This window comes from Dermacentor variabilis, chromosome 10, assembly GCF_050947875.1.
Source record: "Dermacentor variabilis isolate Ectoservices chromosome 10, ASM5094787v1, whole genome shotgun sequence".
NCBI lineage: Eukaryota > Metazoa > Arthropoda > Arachnida > Ixodida > Ixodidae > Dermacentor > Dermacentor variabilis.
The window spans coordinates 11654014-11679522 of record NC_134577.1 but is presented as its reverse complement, the minus strand read 5'-3'; the positions used below and the strand labels follow the sequence as shown (position 1 = coordinate 11679522).

Here is a 25509-nt window from a genome sequence, read left to right as displayed (position 1 = left end):
ATTTAACTATATATCAATGTTTTAATTAATATTAAAGATATATAAATATTCCTGAGCGCTTTTACTAGATATTTAAAGCATCGTGCGTAGAACTCTCGCACCGGGGCGACACCACTATGGCTACAGTTGCGAAGTGACGTACCCCATGGACGTACATACGCTTGCGTCTCGGATCGTGCGGAATAATGCGCTGCAGCTAAGTCCAGCGCGCTGCAACTGAGTGCACATCAAGTTAGAAAGCGTCAGTAGCGCTCGACAAAGCCGACGAGAGTAAAAGATGTAGCGCCTCCGAGCGAGGATTTTGATAAAGAGTAACTACGTGGACGTCGTCTTGCCAGTTTCAGTTTTGCCATAGCAAACGCTGATCACACGCATCCGATGGAAACGTTTGCCTACGCGACCTACCTCCAACACCTGATCGTCACTTTGGCAATCATTCTGCTCTTTCGAGTTGTCTGGGTTTTAATTAGGATCAGACATACCGCCGAAGCATGCAAGGTACCTCGCAAGAAACCTGCCAAGCTGATGATTGTGCTAGGATCAGGTAAGCGCCGTCCGCATAATTTCGCAACGACACTGTACCGTTCCGTAAACAACGCACAATCGACAGACGATGCTCCATATTCGCTGTCGCTCTTTTCGGGCATCACGAGTTGCATGGACGCTGTGCGGCGACTCGCGCTCTTTGCTGCTAAGGAATCCGTGCAGAAAGTTTGTGCGCGGCAGCTATGATAAGAATCTTACGTTTTACGACCATTATTTGCTGCGTGTCGCCCATGGCGACGGTAGCATTGCCCCTTAACGAGCCGGCGAATACGCAGCTATGTGCGACCATCTGCCAGCAGTTACGTTTCGGATGAACACCGTCACGCCCGAAGTGCGAACGTTGCTCAGTGGGCGCTGCTAGTTCCACGTCGGTGCCGCGTAAGCAACGGGCTGTAGTGCGCCAGAATCTGTGAATGATATGCCCTCTCCTTTACGTCTCAACTTGTCTACGTTGTTGCGCAGGCGGCCACACATTCGAGATGCTTAAGCTGGTGGAGAACATATCGACAACGTCGTTCAGCCCTCGTGTCTACGTGACGGCCACAACGGATCCAATGAGCGCCGATAAAGCCAAACAATTAGAGATGTGGAGAGTTGCATCGTCGTCACAGGTGCTGCTTCTGAGATTCCTCTCTTCTAAAAAGGACGCCAGCGACGGACCTGAGGTAGAAAAACGTTACCTTCTTTTGGCAGTGATAAACATTAAGACTCTTAAACGGCGCTGTTGCTACGTGATTGGCCATGCTGAAGTAGCCATATTACATCACACATTCGCAGTAAACTGTCTTGCATGCACCTGTAAACTTTGACGTTAAATATGGTATAGATAAACAGCAGTGCAAAGATTTGAAGGTGCAAAAGCCATTAAAAGGTGCAGTACTATTATCACATGGTATCACTACGATAGTGGACAATACAATTTTGTTATGATTCTGTTGTACCATATATAATTGGCCACAAATGGTGCCACACCTGCATTATTACTAGAAGTGACTTGTTGTGACAAGTGATAAAAGAAAGTAATTGTTTCACATGCTCTGGTCCTGCATAAATTCCCGAGTACAGCAGGCATTGTGAAAGGCTGAATAAACAAAAAATAAAAACAAAGCAACAACAAATGGTTATAGAGCGTAATGCCTGTGGATGAAATTAGTAGCTTATTCGTTGCATGACAATGCAACTTGACATCACTTTTTCAGGCGGAAGAACCTTCAGACTATGTTGTCGAGCGTATTCCAAGGAGTCGAGAGTTGCACCAGTCCTGGCTGACTACGGTGCCAACAACAGTTTATGCAATTTTGGCGTCGGCACCCATCCTTTTGCGCCATTCGCCAGATGTTGTGAGTATTTACAACTTGCGGCTCAAACATTGAAGAAGTATTAATGTAAAACATTAAGCCACGATAACTTGCCTACTACACTTTTGAAAGAGCTATCAGGTCACTTTTAGCATAGCAAGATGCTTGGTAAACGAAATATAACGTAACAGAGCAGTTGAAGTACCATCTTTGGACTGCTAAATCTGTTAATGATATTATGGATATTGGCAATAACTCTCCTAGGTAACTAAAATGTGATAGAAGAAAAATAAACTAGGCTGATACTTTTTGCTTTTGTATTACTCCTTCCTTACTATGTCATATAATTGTGAGTGCATTTCAGTCCTTCTGTCTCTCTCTGTATATATACATATATAAATCATCTTTTAGTTAACCGCTTGCATTCTGTTTTAATCCACTATTATCTCGCATAGCTTTTCTATACCTTCCACACACCATGACCTTTTGCATCTTGTGATAAAGCAGTGGTGGCCACCTGCTCATATTGAGTTAGTTGTAGAATGGCATTATAGTTATCTTGCACACATTGACAATAATCTTGGGGGGATGGGGGGCAGCAGTGCTGCCTTAGTGATATTGTGGATTTCCTACAGTGTTGTGACTCATCGCAGCCATCCACATGTTCTTTCCACATGTGCCACTTGTACCCATAGTTGCATCCTTTCCCCTTCCAACGCCTTAAAGAGCAATTTGTTCTGTAGTCCCATTCACTCTGACAAATACTGTTCCACCAGCTGTAATGTTAGTAAAATAATTTTCTTGTTTTTAAAAATGTGAATCTTTTTCTTTTTTATTATTTCTGCAGGTTCTGCAAACACTTTTTTTTTTGCTATATATCTGAAGGCAGCGTCCCCAAATTAACAGTTGGGAGTAACTCTGTCCCTTGTCTTTTTCATTTGTCTGGTTATATGCATTATTTAGTTATTAACTACATAGTACTTGTAGTAAAAAAAAAAACTTGATATAGAGAGGTATTATATGCTCAAAAGGTACTTCAGAGTGTGCAGGATGTAAAGTGGAAGTATTTTTTATTGTGGTTTGAATTAGAGCACTGCACAGACCTGATTTCACAGCTTTGGCCCATCAGGGGAAGCCCAGCCCTAGCCCGTGACTCCAAGCCAGACTCTGCTGAAGCAAATAACTCAATGTGCACATGCTATAAAACTGCCTAGCTTAGGGGGTATATCGAAAGCAAGCATATTCCAACTTGGGCACAAAAATATTGAAGGAGGCAGTAACAAAGCACAGTATGACCCAAGCTATCACAGCTAACTGCATTTTCTCCTTTTTTATTTGGAATTAAGGACATCATTTAACATCACACACACTTACATGCATGTGAGTGGGGAATGAGCTGCTACACTGACCTGCTGAAGTAATTTTCTTGTGTTAATATAAGGCCCATGAAGAACATTGTGAATGGCGTCAAGGTGGAAGCCATTGATGTGTGCTGCAGTAACCATTAAGCAGTCTTCAATGTGGTACAACAAATAAGAAAAGTAGTAAAGTAGCGCAACTGCAATAAAGTAATTGGTTCAAATGTGGTAAGAGTCAAATTTTGTAAAGGGCTACTTTTACCTTTTTTTTTTTGCTTTCGAGGGAAGTTTGTTTTTGTACAAACAAAAAATAATGAAAACTTCAAGTATTTATTTTGTTTGCTATGGTACTGTATATTTGTAAATCTAATGCAAGTTTTTTTCTTTTCAAAAAATTCTGGCCTCAGAATGCGCCTTGCATTATATTCATGTTTGTGGCATGAATATAAATTTCTTTACAGCGAAGCTGTTTATGGCTAAGGTTCCTCAAAATTTTCATGTGTACGAGCAAAAACCATTGTCATCAGCAATGGCTGGTGCTGCCCCTCGTGCTTGTGTCACTGCTCGCGCCTTCATTGTCATTCAGTTGGGCTGCGCGCACTTCTGAAGCGCTGTCTGTACAACTACTTTGGTAGAATGGAGGACGACGCCGTTCTGGTTGAAAGAGACATCTCAAGCAGAGGAAAATAGTAAATTGTGCATACGCTCGTTCTTTCACTGTATTTTGTGATGGCACTTTGCAGCAATGATGAATCAAGCACCCTGTGGTTATCCCCTTTTATGCATCGTTTTCTGTTTCTCTCTGGCATCATCATCAGCCTATTTTATGTCCACTGCAGGACGAAGGCCTCTCCCTGCAATCTCCAATTACCCCTGTCCTGTGCCAACCGATTCCAACTAGCACCCGCAAATTTCCTAATTTCATCGCACCACCTAGTCTTCTGCTGTCCTCTACTGCGCATCCCTTCTATTGGTATCCACTCTGTCACCCTAATGGTCTAGCGGTTATCTAATCTGCACATTGCATGATTTGCACAGTGCCATTTTTCTCTCTTAATCTCTATTAGGATGTTGTCTATAACCATTTGCTCCCTGATCCAAAGTGCTCTCTTTCTGTCTCTTAAAGTTATGCCTAGCATTTGTCACGGATCTCCTCCGGAGAACACTCTGGCCGAAAGAATGGACTAGGCGACAGGGGTACCCACACAGATGCACATTTAATACCACCCACGCGACACGAACAACAGCACACAACCTAACAAAAGACACAAGATACAAAAACTACCAGTACACACGAACCGGTAACACTGCCACTAGCGTTCTATTGAGAGTGGTTGGCGTTCGTGCTCACGTCTGGTTCGGTGCGGATGTGGCGTGGTGTGGGTCCCGTAGCCGGCGTCGGAGTGGCGTTCGACGTTCGAGGGCTGGCGTCGCTGGAGGCGTCGTTGGTTGCGTCGTACACGCTCCCGGTCCGAGCGCCCGTGGAGGTGTGGCCGATGATGTTGGCGTTGGGGCACCACCCGGAAGGGTGGCAACAGCAGTAGAGACACCCCTGGCCGTAGCAGGTGGTGGCGTCCTCCGTGGACTCCCCGGAACGGGCTCAGGAACGGCAGGAAGTCTGCGGAGCAAAGCCGCAGAACGCGAGCTCACCGGAGCACTAGCCGGCGTCGCTCTCTTCCGGTCGAACCGTCCCTCACCCGCCGAGTCTCCGCTGCTTTCTTCTCCCCCTGTGTCTCGCCCTTCCTCGCCCTTTTATAGCCTTCTTGTTAGGCCACGTAATCCTTTTCTTCGTCTTCTTCTCTTCTCCACCAATCGTCGCTCTCCATCTCACCGGATACTTCTCCACCAATCATCTCTTGTCACCTCACTGGAAACTTCTTCTTTATCTTCTTTCGTCTTCGGTTAATCCACGTCATTCTTAACGCCATCCTCGTCGTCTTCTTGAAACCTTTCTTCGATTGTCTACCATTTTATTTCATCTTCCCTCTTATATGTGACACATTCTTCATTTCATCGCTCTTTGCGCAGTCCTTAACTTGTTCTCAAGCTTCTTTGTCAGTTTCCAAGTCTCTGCCCCATATGTCAGCACCGGTAAAATGCACTGATTATATATTTTCCTTTTCAATGATAACGGCAAGCTTTCAGTCACGAGCTGGCAATGCCTGCCGTATGTGATCCAACCCATTTTTATTCTTCTGTGAATTTCCTTCTCATGGTCAGGGTTCCCTGTGATTACTTGACCTAGGTAAATGTAATCATTCACAGACTCTAGAGGCTGACTTGTGATCTTGAACTCTTGTTCCCTTGCCCGGTTATTTATCATTATCTTTGTCTTCTGCATATTAATCTTCAACTCCACTTTTACACTCTCCCTGTTAGGGTCCTCAATCATTTGTTGTAACTCGTCCAAAGTGTTGCTGAATAAAAAAATGTGATTGGCAAACCGAAGGTTGCTGAGGTATTCGCCGTCGATCCTTACTCCTAAACCTTCCCAGTTTAATAGCTTGAATACTTCTTCCAAATACGCAGTGAATAGCATTAAAGAGATTGTTTCTTCTTGTCTGAACCCTTTCTTTATAGGCATCTTCCTACTTTTCTTGTGTAGAATTAAGGTGGCTGTGGAATCTCTTTAGATATTTTCCAGGGTATTTACGTAAGTGGTCTGTACTCCTTGATTACGCAATGCCTCTATGACTGCTGGTATCTCTACTGAATCAAATGCTTTTTCGTAATCTATGAAAGCCATATACAGAGGCTTATTGTACTCTGAGCATTTCTCTATAACCTGATTAATGACATGGATGTGAGCCATTGTAAAGTATCCCTTCCTGAAGCCAGCCTGTTCTCTTGGTTGACCAAAGTCCAGCATTGCCCTTATTCTATTGGAGATTATTTTGGTAAATATTTTACATAACACTGGAACTAGGCTAATGGGCCTATAATTTTTCAGTTCTTTAACGCCTCCCTTTTTGTGGATTAGTATAATGTTTGCATTCTTCCAGTTTTCTGGGACCCTTGCAGTCGATAGACACTTTGTATAGAGAGCCGCCAGTTTTTCTAGCATTATGTCTCCTCCATCTTCGATTAAATTGACTGTTATTCTATCCTCTCCTGCTGCTTTTTCCCGTTTCATGCCTTGCAAGGCCCTTCTGACCTCATCTGTAGTTATAGGAGGATTTTCTGTATACTGATCATTATTGTTTCGAATAGGATACTCCCGATTCCTCTGGGTACTGTACAGGTCAGTATAGAATTCTTCTGCTGCTTTTATTATACCTTCGAGATTGCTGATAATATTATCCTGCTTATCTTTCAGTGCATACATCTTGGTTTGTCCTATGCCAAGTTTCCTTCTCACTGATTTCAGGCTGCGACAATTTTTTACGGCTTCTTCAGTCTTTCTCACATTATAATTTCGAAGATCACTTATTTTCGCTCTGTTGATCAATTTTGACAGTTCCGTGAATTCTATCTTATTTCTTTAGTTGAACACTTCCTTTCTTTATTAGGTCCTTTGTTACTTGGGTGAGCTTGCCTACCGGTCGCCTTGGTGCCTTGCCTCCCACTTCAATACCTGCCTCTGAAGCCAGCCTCGTTATGGTTTCATTCATTACCTCTATTTCATCATCATCATTTCTCTGTACTAAGGCTGCATATTTGTTTGCAAGTACCAGCCTAAATTTGTCTGCTTTTACCTTTACTGCCTCTAAATCAAGCTGTTCTTTCTTGACCAATTTTACTCTTTCTCCGTTCAAATTGAGGTTAATCCTAGCCCTCACTAACGCATGATCACTGCACTTTACCCTACCTATCACTTCTACATCCTGCACTGTGCTGGTATCGATAAAAAGCATGAAATCAATTTCATTTCTTGTTTCACCATTAGGTCTTTTCCAGGTCCACTTTCTGTTGCTACGTTTCCTGAAAAAGGTGTTCATTATTCTCAGCTTATTCCTTTCTGGAATTCTACCAGCATCTCTCCTCTAGCGTTTCTAGAATCGACACTGTAGTTGCCAATTGCCTGTTCACCTGCCTGCTTTTCCCCCGCGTTTGCATTGAAGTCACCCATTACTACTGTATACTGAGTTTGCACTTTTCTCATTGCTAATTCAACATCTTCATAAAACTGATCTACTTCCTCATTGTCGTGACTGGATGTTGGAGCGTAGGCTTGTACTACCTTTAATCTATACATCTTATTAAGTTTGATCATGACTACTGCTACCCTCCCGTTAATGCTGTAGAATTCGTCAATGTTGCCTGCTGTGTTCTTATCGATTAGGAATCCTGCCCTGTATTGCTTCTTGTCAGGGAGACCTCTATAGCAGAGGAGATGGCTGTTATTTAGCAATGTGTAAGCCTCACCAGTTCTTCTACTCTCGCTAAGGCCGATAATATCCCAAACAATGTCTGATAGTTCCTCAAAGAGCTCTGCTAAGCTAGCCTCACTCGAGAGGGTTCGGGTGTTAAACGTTGCAAGGGTCAGTTTCCATTGGCGGCCTGTCCGGACACAGAGATTCTTAGCACCCTCTGCTGTATTACAGGCCTGACCGCCGCCTTGGTCAGGTGCTCCGCAGCTGCTGGGGACTGAGGGTCATTGGTTAATTGTAGATATCATCAGGGAGGCTGTGGCCGAATATTGTACCAGGGAGGCCAATTTCTGTTCTGGTGAGGGTTGTGTCTTTGTTCAAATTTAGTGGGCCTTCCTAATTTGGTTGTACTTGGATTAGTATAGCCCCACTCGTTCTTGGCATCTTTCGCCGGTGTCAGGCATCACTCCAAGCCTGCCGATGTATACTGGAGGAGGTGAAATTCAAGCTCACCGCTGTCCGAAAAAAAAAAAATATCTCTGGCATAACTCTTGTGTTATTATCGCAATACTATATATATGTATTTTTTTCCTGAGACATCAAAAGTCCTCCTTCAGATTATATTTGTGGTCACATTACTTGCAAATACGGTAATTAAGAGCAAGTTTTTCCAACCTGTCACTTTAGCTTCACACAGAATGCCTTGGATATATGCAGAATGCCCATGTGGGCTCGAAAACTCAACCTGGAGCCATTTGTGAGTGGGCCTGTGCCTGGATTGGGCCCTCCAAAAGCTATGCTTTACCCAGGCCAGGCCCTAGGCTTTTGGGTATGCTCGGGCCTGTGCAGTGCTCTAGCTTGAACACATGGCTGAAATTCACTTTGTCGTCGATACAACGCTTTTAAATGGGAAACACTTGGTGTCCTTTCATGCAGCGTGTCCTGCAAAAATAAAATAAAAGCACATTTCATGTTCTGTTTGGTGTAATGGCCAGGTGGATTCTTAGGTGTGGGACTATAAGTGACATTTTTGTCATCTACATCAGGTAGACAGCCTAGAGAAAAAAAAAAAAAAAAGAAAGATGCACTTTGTGACTCTGAGCACAGTCCACGAGCATTTTTTCATTCTGTTCTTGATACTGCCTTTTGGAAAGCTTAGACTGTTGCAATTGGAGGAGGAGGAGGAAAAAGAAAAGAAGAAGGCAGGGAGGTTAACCAGAATAACGTCCGGTTGGCTACCCTACACCGGGGGAATGGGAAAGGGGAAAGCAAAGATGCCATTGATTATGCATCTATGTTAAGCTGTGGTACCTCTGCTGTCCTAGGTAGTATATAAGCAAACTTTGCCCAGATTTCAGATTTCCAGACAATCAATTTGGAGCATTTAGCAGGCAAGGAAAGTGTGTGGTTTTCCACACTTGTATAGTAAAAATGTGGCCTACCTTTTGTGACATTTTCTTACTTGCAGCAGTCTTAACTGGTAGGCTGTCTGTATGGAGCTTTGGTCAGCATATGCATGAATGTGTAATTTATACTGGGACACTTTCTTTGTTTTCAGATTCTTTGCAATGGCCCAGGAACATGTGTGCCAATTGTGCTGATGTCATTCTTGCTGGCTGTGAGTTCCATATTAATCATTGTGCATTGTTGAGGCCTCCAACATTGTGCAAGAAAATGGGATACTAATGTTAATGGCAGTTTTAAATTATGCGGTGCTGCTGCGATATAAACAATGTGTAAAGCATTGTGAACCTTGGTAAATTCACGTAGGAATTAGAATATAGTGTAGTGAAGTCTCTGAATTGTTCATTAAGCTGCTGTTGTCTAATCAAGTCAGATAGAGACAGGCGCACTGGATACATGGTAATGATGAAAATGTAATGCAGGCGTAGAAAGAGATCTGACTGCTAGCATGTTACCGAGTGTCACGTGTTCTGAAACAATGCTTGGATGGTGAATTATAACTGATTTGTCAGATAGGTGAATATGTTCTGTTAGGACAAAGCTTTAACACAGAACCTTTTTGCTAATATAGTGTGTCATTGACAAAGAGCCTGAGGTCAGGCTTCACATCTTTGAAAGTAATGTTCTCAATGGATTGCTCTTTGCTGTCACACATTAAACATTATGCATGCCCAAAACACATTTCATTGAGCAAGTGGAAACAATGGATGGGTCTTGGAGTCCTGTGATGTTGAGCACTTCTTATCTTTTTTTTTAACACAGTGTGGCTCAGCCTCACCTATGGTTTTTACAGGTGCTGGGTACGAAGAGGACAATGGTGGTGTTTGTGGAGAGCTTTTGCCGAGTCGAGACACTGTCAATATCGGGCCGTATCCTGTACCACCTTGCAGATCACTTTGTGGTCCAGTGGCCTCAGCTCACAACCAAGTACCCTCGGGCTAGATACCATGGCCTGCTCATCTAAGTGGGCAACCCACTGATCTCTGTGCAACTCATCTGGATTGTGCAAGGCATTCTTAACCTTTTGTGTGCCGGGCATCTTGGGAGCTGTGCTGGTTTTCTCTCCTCTGGACTTAAAATGCCAATGTTATGCTAGTGACATAGTGAGAGGCTTTAACTGAAATGATTAGTGTGCCTTTTCCAACAGTACAAAGAGGTGAGTCATCATATAGTACATAGCTATTGCTTTCTATCTTTCCTGAGGTTATCCGAGCAACAGGTACTTGTTGTTTTGACTATGGTGAGCCACTTGTTTTTACATATTCATTATTTCTGCTGTCACATTACTGGACACTCGTGAAGCATTTCTGAAGTTCCATATTTCTAGGAGCTCTAACTGTTTGCTATGGCATATCCACCATATTAGAGATGAGGAGGCTGCCTGAAGAAAAGAATGATTTCCTGGGCTTTCCTCTTTTTTTTTTTCATATCAAACAATCAGGTACCTTTCGCTGGAACAAGTAGTGGCTAGAAAATGCAGTCTGTCCAGTTTTCTTGCACTCATACAATGAGCAGCAGAGAGTAAACATGAAATAAGAAATGTGTTCGCTCAGGTACTGCAGTGGGTGCATGAAGGGGCTCACCTGAGCTTACTTTGATGAAGGGCTTGAAGGTTTAAACATGTCAAGCCAACATCTGCCAAATGTGATGCGAGGCCGAAAATAGGCCTCTGGAACTATACTGTCTCCTTGGTCCTTGCAAGTCATAGCTGGAACTAGGCACCTTGCAGTGCTCCCTTGTGCATCCTGTCGGCATGTCATGAAAGTACTGCCAGAAGCCCTCTACCATGGAGGAACGAAATAGAGAGGGACAAGCTCTTCATTGGTGTCATACAAGTGGCAGGAAATGTCAAATAAATGAAGTACCTGGAATAAGTGCAAGATTAACTGGCATGTAGTAGCACAAATGCAAGCATCTAGTGCTTGCATTGCCATGAGCATGAAAAAAATTAAACACCAGAAGCACAATAAAAGTGCTTGTGCATTTAGATTAGGTTTTCTTTGATGCTGGAGTGTTTCTTACAGTTGAACATTGAAATGCCGATGAATCATGAGATTCCTCTTTATTGACACACTTGAGGAACAAGATCTGTGCTCTTATGACTGAACTAAAGGAGGGAAACATGCTAGCTGCTGCAGTAACCATAACCGACCTTTCAGCTACCGGATAATGCCAGCTTCTGGCAGGCCCTATGTGTCTAGCAGCATCTATGATGCCATCTGGCTGCCCTAGAGGGGGCCTTTCCTTTCTGTGTGCATCTAGCTTCATTTAAAGAAATGAGCTTTGTGTACGCTTGTTTAATGTACAGTCTCTATGTTGTGCCTCTGTAACTGTCAGAGTGGTATTGCCTTGCACAGTTCAGATGGGTATCTATGGCATAGATATTACTGGATTCCTCACTAATAGCCTGGATTCTTCAGGTTCATGGCTGTGCATTGTGTTTGGAGCCATTTGGCTGTGCGATTAGGAGGTTCACCATCATTGGCTGAAAACATAGGATGTTAACATTGCCTTTTGTGTTGCGATACATTTTTTGGGCTGCCAACAGTGTTTTAAAGGTCATTGCATAACAAGTGGAGGCATTGTTTGTTTTGTGGTGTTCCTAGGTTTGCAGCCCAAAGCTTGCTTCTATTGGGAGGGGGGGGTGTGATTTGCTAGTACACATATGAGGTAAGAACAATACAAATATTAAATAAAAGCCAGCATGTCTGTATAATGGAAGTACTGCAGCAATGTTTTTGCTAACATATGGTCTGTTCACTAATGCGTGTTGTGGCTTTGTGTGTTGTAAAGAAACAAGCTACTAACCTTACTTGTAACTTGTGGAAACAGGATCAAAGTATAAGTAGCGATAAAGTTGCAGTTCTACGAAATGGGTGATCTGCTGTTCTTATGGTTGTTGACAGTGTTTCTGTGCCATCACCATTCAACATGTTTGGCTGCTAGACTGTCAAAGAACAATTTGCTTGCACACAATTTCTCACAGTGAACTAGGAGTATGGGCTTTTTATGCATTGCTGAAAAAAAGCAATGTAGTACTGGAATTTTCATTCAGGAACAAGTTTCTGAGTAGAATCAAGAAAGACACTGCATGCTTTCTCAGCATCAAATCAGCTAAGTGACACTGGTCAAGTTGCATTAAGTAGGATTAGCAGGATGTACTTGCAGAATGATGTTCCGTTTGTGTAAAGTCATCATATTTTGGCACTTCAGTGCATGGTCAGTCATTGCCGCCGATTTTAAAAATTTTATATTGACAAAGTTTTAGACTGAAATTTAAAAAAGAGAGAGAGAGAGAGCTGACAGTGGTCATGCATTTGAGTGTGATGTTCTGAACAGGAATAATTGACACTGAAGTTATCAAGCTTACCATAGTGGTGTGCATGTCGTGCGCAGGCTCTTGCAAGATGTTGCTGTCAGCACAATGATGAAGTTGGTTTGGTGTTGTGAATGTGCGAGTTAATTACAGTCCACATTTTCGGGCAACCAAAAATTTTATTTGCATGCAATATCCTGATTGTGGCTTCTTATATTTGGTTGTGTGTATGCTCTTGTGCGGTAGCGTGTCTGGATCAAGGCAGATGAAAAACTTGATCAAAAAGAAAAGGAAAATCACAGCCATGAACCTGGATAGAGGCTCCAGAGTATTTTTGCTGTAGTGTGCCCAAAGCCCATGGCAAGCATGTGTCCATTGTTGCCAATGGGGACATTTGAATTCACCCTTTGATAGAATGTGCGGACGACTGTGGTGTCACTCGTGTAGCTAAGCAAACTTGATGCAGGCTCTTTTGTTCAATGCCTCTGGGTTGCTGCTGGTTCAATAGCCCAAGGCAAGCACAAGGTGTGCCACACAGGTAGCTAGCTGCAGGTTGCATTTAAATTGAGACACCATGACACCCAAGGCACTGCACCACATAGTTGTTTGCAGTGGCTGATACATAGATTGGAAGGCAATGTTCTAGCTGAAGTCCCCAAACGACTTCTAGTACCACTGGTATGTCTAGGAGTGTTGCCTGCAGTGCAGCTCTTTTTTAATTTCTGTGTTCTCCTTTTTTTACACAGGGTTTTCTACTACGAGGTTACTACTACTAGGCAGAATCTGAGCAGTCAGTATGCTCGAATGTTCGATTCTTTGATTTTTTTTTCAATTTTTCTTTCACACCTTTTTACTCTCCTCCAAGAATGAGAGGTTCTTTTCCCGCAGCCCCCACTGCACCGAGCGGGCCCTTGGTGCAACGTGGATGGATGCGATGAATGCTTGAGAGAAAATTTAGATGGGAGATATGTACCCATTCAGAAATCGCTTACAAAAGAAAAGGATTATATATTTTGAGGAAAAGAATGCTAGTCGTGAGAACAGCTGGGATTCATAAACTGCAAGAACATAATGCATCTAGGACATCTCACTCAGGTTTTATTGTTTGTTGACCTCTTTCTTTTTTAATCCCCTTGAAGGTAACAAGCAACATATCCTGCTTTTCAGGAGTGCCCTGATCTGTTGTAAGTCCAGTAAAAGATGATATGCGAAACTTTTCTAGTTTTGCGTCACATATTAAAGCGACTCTAAAGGCAAATATTAAGTCAAGCTGAAGTGATCGATTAATGCTCGAGAATGTCAAAGGCACCAATATTATTGCAAGCAATGATTTAGTAATAGAAAAATTGAGGTAAATGCCGGACACGATTTGAGACTTGCCCGATAATTCAAGCACAAGCCCAATGACAAAGACACTCCTCATTATAATTTTGTCACTAGTACTCAACCACTTGTAATAAAAAGAACATTGCATTGCATTATAAGACTGAATAAAATGCTACTTGTCCAGTTCTGTTTGATATTTAGAAAAAACTGATTGACGTTACCCTTGACAGTGACAAGGGTGGTCGAAAGGTTTATATTCACTCGACTCTGCGCTGTTTGCGTTTCAGTAGTTTCATTATCGCTTAGTGCTGCACTCATTTTGCTGTCTCACAAAACATGGACAAACTGCAAGTAGCAGAGAATTCCATGTCCATGTGATGTTGCGGGATGCCAGAACGGTTCACGCCACGTGACCAAGAGCAGCTTCAGCAGCGCAATCAACGCTCTGTCTTGGCTCGGTTTCTCCATGGCCGTGCATTTACATTTTTGCACAAAAAAACCTAGTGCCATCTGTTTGGCATCCGTTTTATTCACCAAGGGCAGTAAAGGACAGTGATGTTCAACGTCACCACTCCCTGCTTGCGGACAAAGGATTTGAATTGCGCTAAAGGTATGCAGACCCTTCAGATGCGATTTTCTCTTAAACTAGGCCTCTTGGCAAGAAACAAGTGCTGAAACGTTTCTGGAGTGGTGTTTTAACAGTCCACATTGACTTAATATTTGCCTTTAGTGTCCCTTTAAGGTATGGCGACTGCTCCTGTATTTATTTTCATTCTCGGGACTTGGTTTCTAACCTTTAGTCTCTAGTACAAAGTCGGGCATGTGCAAATATGCCTTGTCTGTGGCTGGCCCATGGACTAGGCATTATGCATTTAAGAGTGCTTTGTGCCCATTTTGCAAGTTGTGGCACTTCTTGAGACACCTGCCTTTATATTTCCTCCCTGGTAGCTGCATTCACAAGCTTCCCACATGCAATTTATTGACAGTATTGTCATCACAAGCGCTTTGAGTCAAACTGAATTTCTTGTGACATGTGTGCCGAAAACCTGGGCAGTCCAGGAAAAAGTGATGTCTGTTATCAAAGCTGTTTGACAAGCTCCTTTTCAATAGCTTGATAAGCACAGCAAAAGCAAGTAACGCACAGCCTAAGAAATGCTAAGCGTTTTGAAAAGCTTGTGAAACTTCTGTGCCCTGACGTAAGAAATTGGCTATAATGTGTACGCACAGTGCATCTTTTATTGTTTATTCAAAGTGTGCAATCCTGGATTTTTGAGATCTCCAGAATAAACTCATAACACCACTTCTTGGTTCAAGTGTGTCTTTTTTGGAGCAAATCTTTCTTTGCAAACCCTCCCATACTTTCCATACAGTGGCTGCTGGTCGACTTGCTGAATAGCTTGTGCTTAAAAAAAAAAAAGAATTACATGCTCGATGCTGGAATTTAACCTTGGCCCCCAAGCACAGCACCATCGTACATGTTCTTCTATTGTGCCAACGCCAGCTAGTTGTTTGACAATGTCACCTGGTGATTGATTATGATGATGACTTCCATACTTATGGCTCATACCCAAAGGGGTGGGGAGGGTGTGTGATTGGCCAAGAAGCCGGTAGGACATTTAGAATAAGAACAAATGATGAAATACAAGCCAATATAGAGTTCTCATATTGTGTAACCCGGTTGTGCGAGAGCACATGTCTGCACCAATTTTCTTTATGTAAATAACACAGGAATGGAATGTGTAAATATGGAGCATTTCATTAACTGCTTCATGAAAGCTTCGCTTTACAATGATTCCAAAATGCTTGTTGGATATTCATAATGTCTGCTACAAACATCTGGTAAAGAGTGGTTATGTCATACAAGATAGGCATTGAATTAGAACTTAGCTCTGAAATTGCTGAAGAACATTGTGGAAAGAGGGGCAGCGGCAACATTATCTGTTACAAGCATTCAGCAGTTGGCAGAATTGATTTTGGTGATACAAAAAAAGCAAGACTTGCCTAAGAAAAAAGAGGCACAACATCATGGTGGATGGTCTCAAGTCGTGAAGCTTGGAGGGGTACTGCCATGATATTTTTTACTATTCATACGTCATTTAAATGAAAGTCCTAGAGCTCTAAACCTTAGAAAAAATTGTGACAAGCCTTACGGTGCCACGTATGATTTAATATAACAGCTTTTCTAAAGCCAGTTATGATATTGTTTCCAGGAGGACACTGTGTCACGACACAGTATGTAGCTCAATTGGTAGAGCATCGTACGCGAAATGCGAAGGTTGTGGGATCGTTCCCCACCTGCGGCAAGTTGTTTTTTCATTCACTTTCATTTCCATTAATTTATCGTTTCTTAATTTCATTTATTAAGCACAACTAACTTCCCCTATGTTGTCGTCGGTGTCAGTGTTTGTTGGCTTCTTATGATATGACTAATAAAAATCGGGCCCCTCGGTTAACCCCTTTCTTCTTGTTTTTGACACAGTATGTAGGAGCAGGACGTTGCAATGTTCTGACTCTTGCTCCGGCTCGCTTGGTTGCCTCGTATGCTGCTACTCGTGAGGGCCCATGTAGCAGCATAGCGGGCAACAAAGCAAGCTGGAGCAAGTCCCAAACCTTCATAATGTTCTGCTTCCACGTGACCACATAAAGTGTCATGACATCGCAACACAGTACCCTTCTGAGAAACGGAACGAACTGGCTGCAGAAAAGCCACTATTTTAAATTATTTACAATGCTCTGAGAATTTTCACGATTTTTTACAGCAAAGCTGTATACCTCTACCGTCGAAGGAAATTTTCGTGTCATTGTTGTAAGCAAAAAACTCCCCATACGTAGGCCGACCTCGGAGATAGTGCAACGCCGGGCCGACCCGCGGCGGAGGTGAAGTAGGCGTTAAGCACTCCCCATACAGGGGCTGATCTTGAAGATAGTGCAATACCGGTCTGACCGACAGCAAAGGTGAAGCAGGCGTTAAGTACTCCATATACGTGGGCCGATCCCGAAGATAGTGCAATGCTGGGCCAAACCGCGGTGGAGGTGCAGTTCGCCATTAAGGAGCCCACATACACAGCTTTGCTGATCATCCTTCTTCACAGAGTGGAAGGGCACTGAGTTTTTTCTAAGGTTTAGAGCTGTAGGGCCCTTATTAATTGCGAAAAAATGAATAATCTATAATATCATGTCAATACCTCTTTAAAAAGTAATTCATTTATGATAAGACAAGGAGGGAGAGTCATAAAGCAGTGGCCCTTTGTTAAAGTAAGACACATTCTTTGAAAAGTGGAAACTGTTTGTCGATCTAGAAGCATGTTTATTAATATACACCTGTGCTCATTGGAAATACATCTATATATGCTATATTCTCATGTATGTAGCATGACCATGAATATAATGTAAAGGTAGGCAGTAGAAGGCTTCTTGTTGACTGGCAAACTACAGTACTATAATAGTATTAACTAAATATGCGTAGTCTGACTAATGACATGGGCAGAAAACAAAGGTCTATGACAGCACTTTTTAACAAGTACTGACATGATGTTTCTGTCAATTCCTTTGGGTAAATGAATGTCCAGGCCCTTAAAACCATAAAGAAATGCCGGTAAGAGTCAGAGTGCCCTAAATTAATTATATAGGCTGTCTCTATTCATTGGTTTTGGTACCTAGGTGCTGGATGTGTCATGATGTCATCACACATTGGCTCTCTCCATACCTGTTATTGCTGCAGCTGCTACTTGCAGGCAGAGCTAAAATAAATGCACGCATTTCTTTAATGAGCAGCATCATACCTAGCCTTGTTGCTACACGTCAGCGAACTTGTTTGGCATCATGAATGAATATTTTATGTTTAATGGCGCAAGGGCCAGATGTGGCCAAAGAGCGCCATGCTAATGTATAATGAGTTCGCAGTGCCTGATGGGTTCTATGATCTTAATGCGCCGTGGCTGTAAAGGGGCCTAAAAGAGTTGATGCAAATTCCATAAAATGTACGAGTAATAAAATTATGGGAATGACTATTGGCATGTACTATCAGCTATAAAATGTATTGAGAAAGAATGATGCAATATATAAAATATGTGATTGTCTAGATGTATAATATTGTCTAGAGCACTACTGCCTCACTGGGGCCCTTGAAATGCAAGAGCCTAGAGGCATGTGCTATACAGAGAATCTATCCTAGCGATATCTTCTGGAAAGAGGATGCGCTACGAAATGAATGGGCTTGTAACATGTAGCACAACATCTTTTAAGAAAGCGAGGACTGCTTTGGTCTTAAAAAGCAGTTCTACACCAAGAAACATGGCCAGATGCAGAGGGACATGATGGCTGTATGCAAAAGGAAAATGTTTTCTCCTGTCTCTTTCGGCTTCCCGGCACTCCAGGAAGACATGGAGGACGGTCAGCCAGTTGCCACATCTACCGCAGGTTAGAGGCTCGTTACCGGTCAAGAGAAAGTTATGAGTGCCAAATGTGTGTCCTATTCTCAGTCTAGTGAATAGGACATCTGTTCTTCGTGTTTTCGTATTTGGGTGCCAGAAACCTAACTTCGGCTTAATTAGGTGAAGCTTATTACTCGTTTCAGTGTCCCACAAGCGTTGCCAGTGGCTTCGCAGTTTTTTTCTGAGGAAAGGCTTCATGTCTATGGCAGGGACAGCAGCAGAACGAATACCTTGCGATGCTATTGATTTGGGGATCTCGTAAGCAAGCACATTTCCCTCGATTCCTCTATGGCCAGGAACCCAGCATATTACTACATGCCTATGTGATAAGTAGATGTTACATAAGAGTGAGTAGAGTTCATTGAAGACAGGATTCGTTTGCTTTTGAAAAGAAATGAGTTCTTTTACAAGACTTAGCGAGTCTGTGAATATAGTGGCTTTCTCAAGTTTCAGTTTCTTTATATGTTTGACAGCACTCAGTACTGCATAGACTTCTGCAGTGAAGATACTTGTTATGGGGTTCAGCACATCAGATTCAGTAAAAGAGGGACCAACAGCAGCATAGGATACGCCAGCATGTGATTTTGACGCGTCTGTAAAATTCGGAGCAGGAGTACTTCAACTGAAGCTCATGGAAATGCATGGAAATTTCAAGCTCAGGAGCGTGCTTTGTGATCTCTACAAAGGATACGTCACATTCCATCACCTGGCACTGCCAGGGCGGTCATAGCTTAACTGCAGACATTAGGCGATGTTCGAGAAATGGGACGTCCATTTCTTCGCTAAGTACTCTTACACGTATTGAGAAAGGTAATCTCAATGAGGGCCTATTACGAAAAAGTGTTTCCCACGTCAATTCGTTAACGGTTGCGAAACACGGATGTTCCTTATTAGAACGCACTTTCAGAAAATACGTAAAGCTGATGTATGCTCTCTTAAAATGGAGTGACCACTCATCTGACTCGACATACAGACTTTCAACAGGGCTTGTTCTAAATGCGCCAGTGGCCAGGCGGATTCCCAGATGGTGAACAGGGTCTAATATCTTTAGCGTGCTCAGGGCGGCAGAGTGATAAACTACGGCACCATAATCTAATCTTGATCGAACTAGGCTCCTGTAAAGGTTCAGTAAACACTTCCTGTCACTACCCCATGTTGTGTGGGATAGGATTTTAAGTAAGTTCAGTGTTTTTAGACATTTTGTTTTTAGATATTTTATGTGTGGAATGAAACTAAGCTTGGAGCCAAGTATAATACTTAAAAATTTGTGCTCTTTGTTAAAAGGAATTTGTTGTCCACCCATTTCTAGAAAAGGATCTGGGACCAGGCCTCTCTTTCTTGTGAAGAGAACACAAGAACTTTTGTGGGGGTTGATTTTAAATCCATTTTGATCTGCCCACATGGACACCTTGTTTAGGGCCTGCTGTACCTGTCTCTCGCAGACTGCGAGGTTGCAGGATTTGAAACCTATTTGTATATCATCTACGCAGATGGAGTAGAAAATAGCTGGTGGTAAAGATGCACGAAGCATGTCCATCTTTACGACAAAGAGCGTGCAGCTGAGTACGCCACCGTGGGGTACCCCAGTTTCCTGTATGAATGTACGCGACAGTGTAGGACCTATTTTCACTCTAAATGTACAGTTCTCTAGGTAGCTCTCTATAATATTTAACATATTGCCGCGGATACCTAGCGTGGAAAGATCATGCAGGATTCCGTACCACCAGGTTGTGTTGTATGCTTTTTCCATATCCAGAAATACATATAAGAAAGATTACTTGTGCACGAAGGCATCGTGAATGCTCGCTTCGACGCGCACAAGATGGTCGGTTGTAGATTACCCTTCCCGAAAACCACATTGAAATGGATCAAGCATTTTACTAGACTCTAGGATATGTACGAGATGGCGATTGATCATTTTTTCAAAAAGCTTACAGAGGCAGCTCGTAAGCGCTATAGGACAGTAGCTAGTAAGCAATGAAGTGTCTTTGCCATGCTTCAAAACAGGGATCACAATAGCCTCCTTCCATTTTGATGGGAGATAACCAGCAGCCCAGATAGTATCGAGAAGTTTGAGTAGCGTGGTTTGTGTGTCGGAGTGCAGGTGTTTAAGCATATCATACATGATTCTATCGGGGCCCGGTGCAGAGATCCGACATGCTGATAAGGAAGCTTTGAGTTCAGCAATGGTAAAAGGACGATTATAAGGATCGTTTGGCATGCATTTCCGATTCAGAGGCTTGAGTTCTTCCATTGCTTTATATTTAAGAAAGTTCTCCGAATAGTGAGTGGAGCTAGACACGCGCTCGAAGTGTTCACCGAGAGCATCAGCCTGGTCTTGCAGGATATTGCCTTGTATGTTTCCCAAAGGGAGGGAGTACGTTTGTCGCCCTTTTATGCTGTTAACCCTGTTCCAAACTTTGGCCTCGTCCGTATACGAGTTGATATCCGATAAAAACTTCTGCCAACTCTCTCTTCTGGCCTGTCAGCGCGTTCTCCTGCCTTCGGATTTTGCTTTTTTAAAGTTAATAAGATTCTTTGCAGTGGGAGAGGCGCGTAGCAACCCCCACGCTTTGTTTTGTTTCTTACGGGTGGTCCTACATTCGTCGTTCCACCACGGGATGCGCCGTTTGCGTGCCAAGCCACTTACTTCAGATATGCATTTAGATGCGGCATCTATAATGAATGCTGTAAAGTACTCCACAGCAGCATCGATTTCTAAAGAAGACATATCAGCCCACGAGATACTAGTAAGAGTTCGGAATTTCTCCCAGTCAGCTGTCTCAATCTTCCACCTAGGAGCCTGTGGTAGATATTCGTTTTCTTTATATGTTCTTAGTAGTATGGGGAAGTGGTCACTCCCGTAAGGATTGTTGTTAACTTCCCATTCAAGGTCAGACAGTAGTGACGGGGAAACTAGGCTAAGATCTATTGAAGAAAAGGTTCTGTTTGCGAGAGAGTAATATGTGGGTTCCTTCTTATTCAATAGGCACGCACCAGAAGAAAAAAGGAACTGCTCAACAAAGCGTCCTCGCGCATCTATGCGAGGGTCGCCCCACAGGTAGTTGTGTGCATTGAAGTCGCCAAGAACCACATAAGGTTCTGGCAATTCATCTATAAAGGACTGAAATTCATGTTTGGTCAGTTTGTAATGTGGGGGTATATAAAGCGAGCAAATAGTGATAAGTTTGTTTAGCAGAACAACTCGCACCGCCACTGCTTCAAGGGGCGTTTGTAGCTGTAAAGGTTGACAGGCTATACTTTTATGAGTGACAATCGCAACACCACCCGATGATGCGACGGCATCGTCGCGATCTTTGCGAAACGTAACATACGTTCGGAGAAAGTTTGTGTGTTTGGATTTTAAGTGTGTTTCCTGTAAACACAGCACTTTTGGATTATGTTTGTGGATGAGTTCTTGCACATCATCAAGGTTTCTAAGAAGACCTCTGACGTTCCACTGAATTATTTGTGTATCCATGTTTAAAGTAAATTGGTGCTGTGCATACAGAAAAGGAAGTGATGCCTTATGTTACAGAGCTCTTTCGAGGCCCTGTAATCGGGCTCTTGCCCTTCCTGGAGCGTTCGAGGGAGCCTTGCCGCTCCTTAGGCGCTTGGCGCGCCGTGAGGACAGGTGTAGTGTCCATTGCCTCTTGTGAGGCGCTGGACACATGCTCTTGCGAGTGAGAAGTTTTCCTTGAGAGTCCCGCCTCAGAAGGCAAGACCCCTGCGCCCACCAGCCCGGAGGTCGATGGGGCTCCCTGAGGGATTTGGCTGCGTCGGCTGTGGCCAGCGCTGGAAGGGGCTGGGGAGGTTGGGGCAGCCTTGGCTGCGCCCACCTTCGGGGTTGATGGTCCCTTCTGCTCAGTTGGTGGAGCAGCGCTAGCTGCGACCACCGTGGGGGCAGATGGCGTAACTGCCGACTCACTGCTTGTATGTCGGACAGCCGCCGGAGGCCGTTGTGACGCTGCCCCCTGACGCGCCACTTCGGCAAAGCTTTTCTTTGGCAGGTATGAAACCCGCCTGCGTGCCTCCTTGAATGAGATATTCTCTTTTACTTTGATAGTTACGATTTCTTTTTCTTTCTTCCAGGATGGACACGACCGCGAGTATGCGGCGTGCTCCCCATCACAATTTACACAGTGGAGAGAATTCTCACAAGCTTCAGAGGAGTGTTCATGCGCGCTGCATTTCGCACAAGTTTGGCGGCCTCGGCAGCTCTGCGAACTGTGGCCGAAATGCTGGCACTTGAAACATCGGAGGGGATTTGGCACGTACGGTCTTACACGGAGCTTGATGTATCTGGCCTCGATTGACTCGGGCAGGACACTTGAATTGAAGGTGAGTATTAGGTGTTTGGTCGCAATTTCTTTACAATCTCGCCTCATCTTAATTCTTTTGACATTTATAACATTCTGTTCGCTGAAGCCCTCCAAGAGCTCAGCCTCAGTGAGCTCCAGCAAATCATCGTCCGAGACAGACAATGCCGCGGGAGGAATTCATCGAGCGGTGCGGGGTTACTACAACTTGGGTCTCCCCAAATGATACTAGTTTAGGCAGTTTCTCAAATTGCTTCTGATCGCGGAGCTCCAAGAGGAGGTCACCGCTAGCCATCCTCGACGCCTTATATCCTGGACCAAAAACTTCGGTAAGAGACTTCGATACAAGGAACGGTGAGATTGTTCGCACTTGTTTCACTGGTTTTTCTGAGTGGATCACGTGAAAACGAGGAAGATTGTGGACTTGGCGTCCGAAAAACTGAAAGACCTCTTTGGTGCGCCCTCGTTTCTGAGGGTGATCAGGGAGTTTAGGAAAAGCGTTTTCCATAAGTACAGTTCGGTTTTCGGCCGCGATGCCGACCACCCACCATGGAGCTCAACAGGGGGACGTGACACAAGTTCCTGCTAGAGAAACCCTGCCAACGCCAGCCGTACATCGCTGCTATAACCAAATACAGCATAACCAAGGCTGGCTAGCCACACAAGGTTAACCCTCGCCGCCGGGAAACTAGGAAGTGAGGAGAAGTGATGAGAAGACAGGAAAAATGAAAAAGGCGAGTGAGAAAAACGAAGATTGGAGAGGAGGACAGGAAAAGGCGACTGCTGATTTCCCCTGGGTGGGTCAGTCCGGAGGTGCCGTCTACGTGAAGCAGAGGCCAAAGAGGTGTGTTGCCTCCGCTGGGGGGCCATAAAGGTCCGAACACCCGGCATCGGCTCAACCCCCAGGATCCCCCTTTCCCCGGACACGGCTAAGCCGCGCACGGCTTAGCCCTCGTGTGCTCGGGTACGTGGTGTCGCAACACACCAAACGCCTGCTGACGCAGACGCCCCTGCGGGGAGTTTGGCATCATGACATCACACTACTGTCAATTATGCCGAGTTTGGTACCTCAAGATCAACTTTAGTTTCAAAATATCTTATTCGTTCGTTGCATTTACTGCACTAATCATTGTGCACCTTGGAATTTTGAAATGTTTTGTAATCTTCACACATACTAAGTGTCATCCATTTACATGCGAGATGACTGTGGTCTATAACTTAAAATACATGGGCAAAAACAATAATTTCTCTTAAAGGGCCCCTCACCAGGTCTGGCCATTTTGAGCTGACAAGCGCAGAGCATACATTGCACGACAGCGATCATGTCTGCAAAGTATTACATCGCTACGCATCGTGGAAAGACCTGAAATTTCAAACCGAACGCCGTTTTCCCTTCTCCTCGCGGCCACCGAGCTGCAAACCGGAGGATGACGTACACGTGCTAGTGCGCCTACGTACACGTGTTTGCACTGTGACGTTGCTCGTGGTGACACGTGACTTCGAGAATTATTCAAGGCAACATCCGTTATTTGTGTAATATGTTGCTTGAATAGACAAATTAAAGCTTAGAGAAATAATAAAACACACAAACCGTATGTCCGCATGTTGTTGTTTCACTTCGCAACACAGCAAGCGATATGTACTTCTGTTTCGTTTGCTTGTTGCCATATCGTGTAGTCGCGCACGCAGACACTGAAACTGTGTAATTTTCTACCGTGTTCCAGCGCGGGATCATGCTCTGTGATGCATCTGCTTGTGCCTGTCTGAGTATTCATGTAGCACTGACTTATACCACTAGTCAGGTGTCTTTGTGCACAGTGCGCAAAACCGTGCGCTGCGTGAGATGAGACAATCACAACAGCTCGCACGTGACACTGTCAGCGGAAGTGTGCTGTGCCACAAGAAAGCGAGGAAAAAAAAAAAAAAAGGCAGGGTCTGCAATGTATGCATCATGTGATCCTTGAGGTCTGGTATGGGAGAACGCAGGGAAAGAATTTTGCTTGCGGGGGGCTAGACGGGGCAAGTGGAGAGAGTGTCCCGCTTGGCAGTGGAGCTCGCCTCCTGAAATCATGGGTTTGCGGCACTGAAATATGTCTATCTCCGCTACCAATGAGCCGATTTGAAAAAATTTTGTGGCAGAATGCTCCCTAAAGGACACCTAACTTCCAGTGTATAACCAAAATTTGCTGTGGGGCCTGGTGAGAGGCCCTTTAAGGGAAATAATTGTGGTATGAAGCATTACATTGTGCCACGTCATTTGCACGTTTGCGAGCTAGACATTCTTACTTCTATTCTTCCGTTAGATTACGGTAGCGTTGCCTATCCTTGGCCTTTCCAGCACATGGCATAGAAGCAACACTCGCCTTCTTTGATCAAGGCATGTTTGCAGTCCACGAGCAGGAGCAGCTGTGGAGAGTGGCGAGCAGTGCCCGGTGTCCAATCATTGCACGAATTAGTGCGCGCCTCTACACCAAGTGTGCGCCCATTGTGTCGTAGCTGCGTGAAGGGGTTGGAGCCTCGGACTTAGTTGTGGGTGGTGTGGCCTTCGTGCCCAGAGGACCCAGGACCCCCAAATTATCATATGGTCACGTGACTCAACTGAAACGAACCCTCACTACTAGACAGAGTGACTATTTTCAAACTCCTAAGTTTCATGCTCTCACAAAACAAGAAACATTTTTATTTTCAGTTTCATTAACTGCTGCATATATCCTCATGATATTTGGATATTGTAGACATTACTAAATATAGTTGAGGATTGTAGCATTATTTTGCTTGGTATTTAACTGGAAAATTGATTTTTTAAGGCGAACCAAAAAATCGGATATACCTTGCATGACCTTGCTCATGACTTCCTATATAATGCTTCTGCCAACACAATATGTGCTTGCATGGTGCTGACTGGGCATGCGGGTCCTTTCAGCACACTGTTACGTTTCGCCTACGACGCGCGGTATAGCCGGCGCGGATGCAACGGACGCTGGGGCTTCGTTCAAAGCGGCAGACATTTTGGCCCGTTCGGCGCCGCCGCTACGCCTCCCCGCCAAGCGCGTCCAGGCATGTTCCAATGCCACGTGTCTTCGTGTGCGTGTGTGTGTGTGTGTGCATGTTGGTGCCCACGCTTGTCGAAGCGCGGCAG

General features: G+C 44.1%; 1 protein-coding gene across 1 annotated transcript; it reads left to right on the top strand.

Annotated features, from left to right (window-relative positions):
* The first annotated feature begins 104 nt into the window (after positions 1-104).
* Alg14 (ALG14, UDP-N-acetylglucosaminyltransferase subunit) lies at positions 105-14918 on the top strand. The gene is made up of 5 exons (XM_075671557.1): positions 105-544; positions 1009-1211; positions 1746-1886; positions 9071-9130; positions 9770-14918. The coding sequence occupies exons 1-5, from the start codon at positions 379-381 to the stop codon at positions 9938-9940; spliced, it is 741 nt and encodes a 246-aa protein (XP_075527672.1). The 5' UTR covers positions 105-378; the 3' UTR covers positions 9941-14918.
* Positions 14919-25509: the final 10591 nt, after the last annotated feature.

Bases quoted from the DNA above. Each gene is read 5' to 3' on its own strand.
- Alg14 (XM_075671557.1), top strand. From the start codon at position 379: ATGGAAACGTTTGCCTACGCGACCTACCTCCAACACCTGATCGTCACT. The intron at 545-1,008 runs GTAAGCGCCGTC...GTTGTTGCGCAG, and splicing joins GATGATTGTGCTAGGATCAG to GCGGCCACACATTCGAGATG. The intron at 9,131-9,769 runs GTGAGTTCCATA...TGGTTTTTACAG, and splicing joins TGATGTCATTCTTGCTGGCT to GTGCTGGGTACGAAGAGGAC.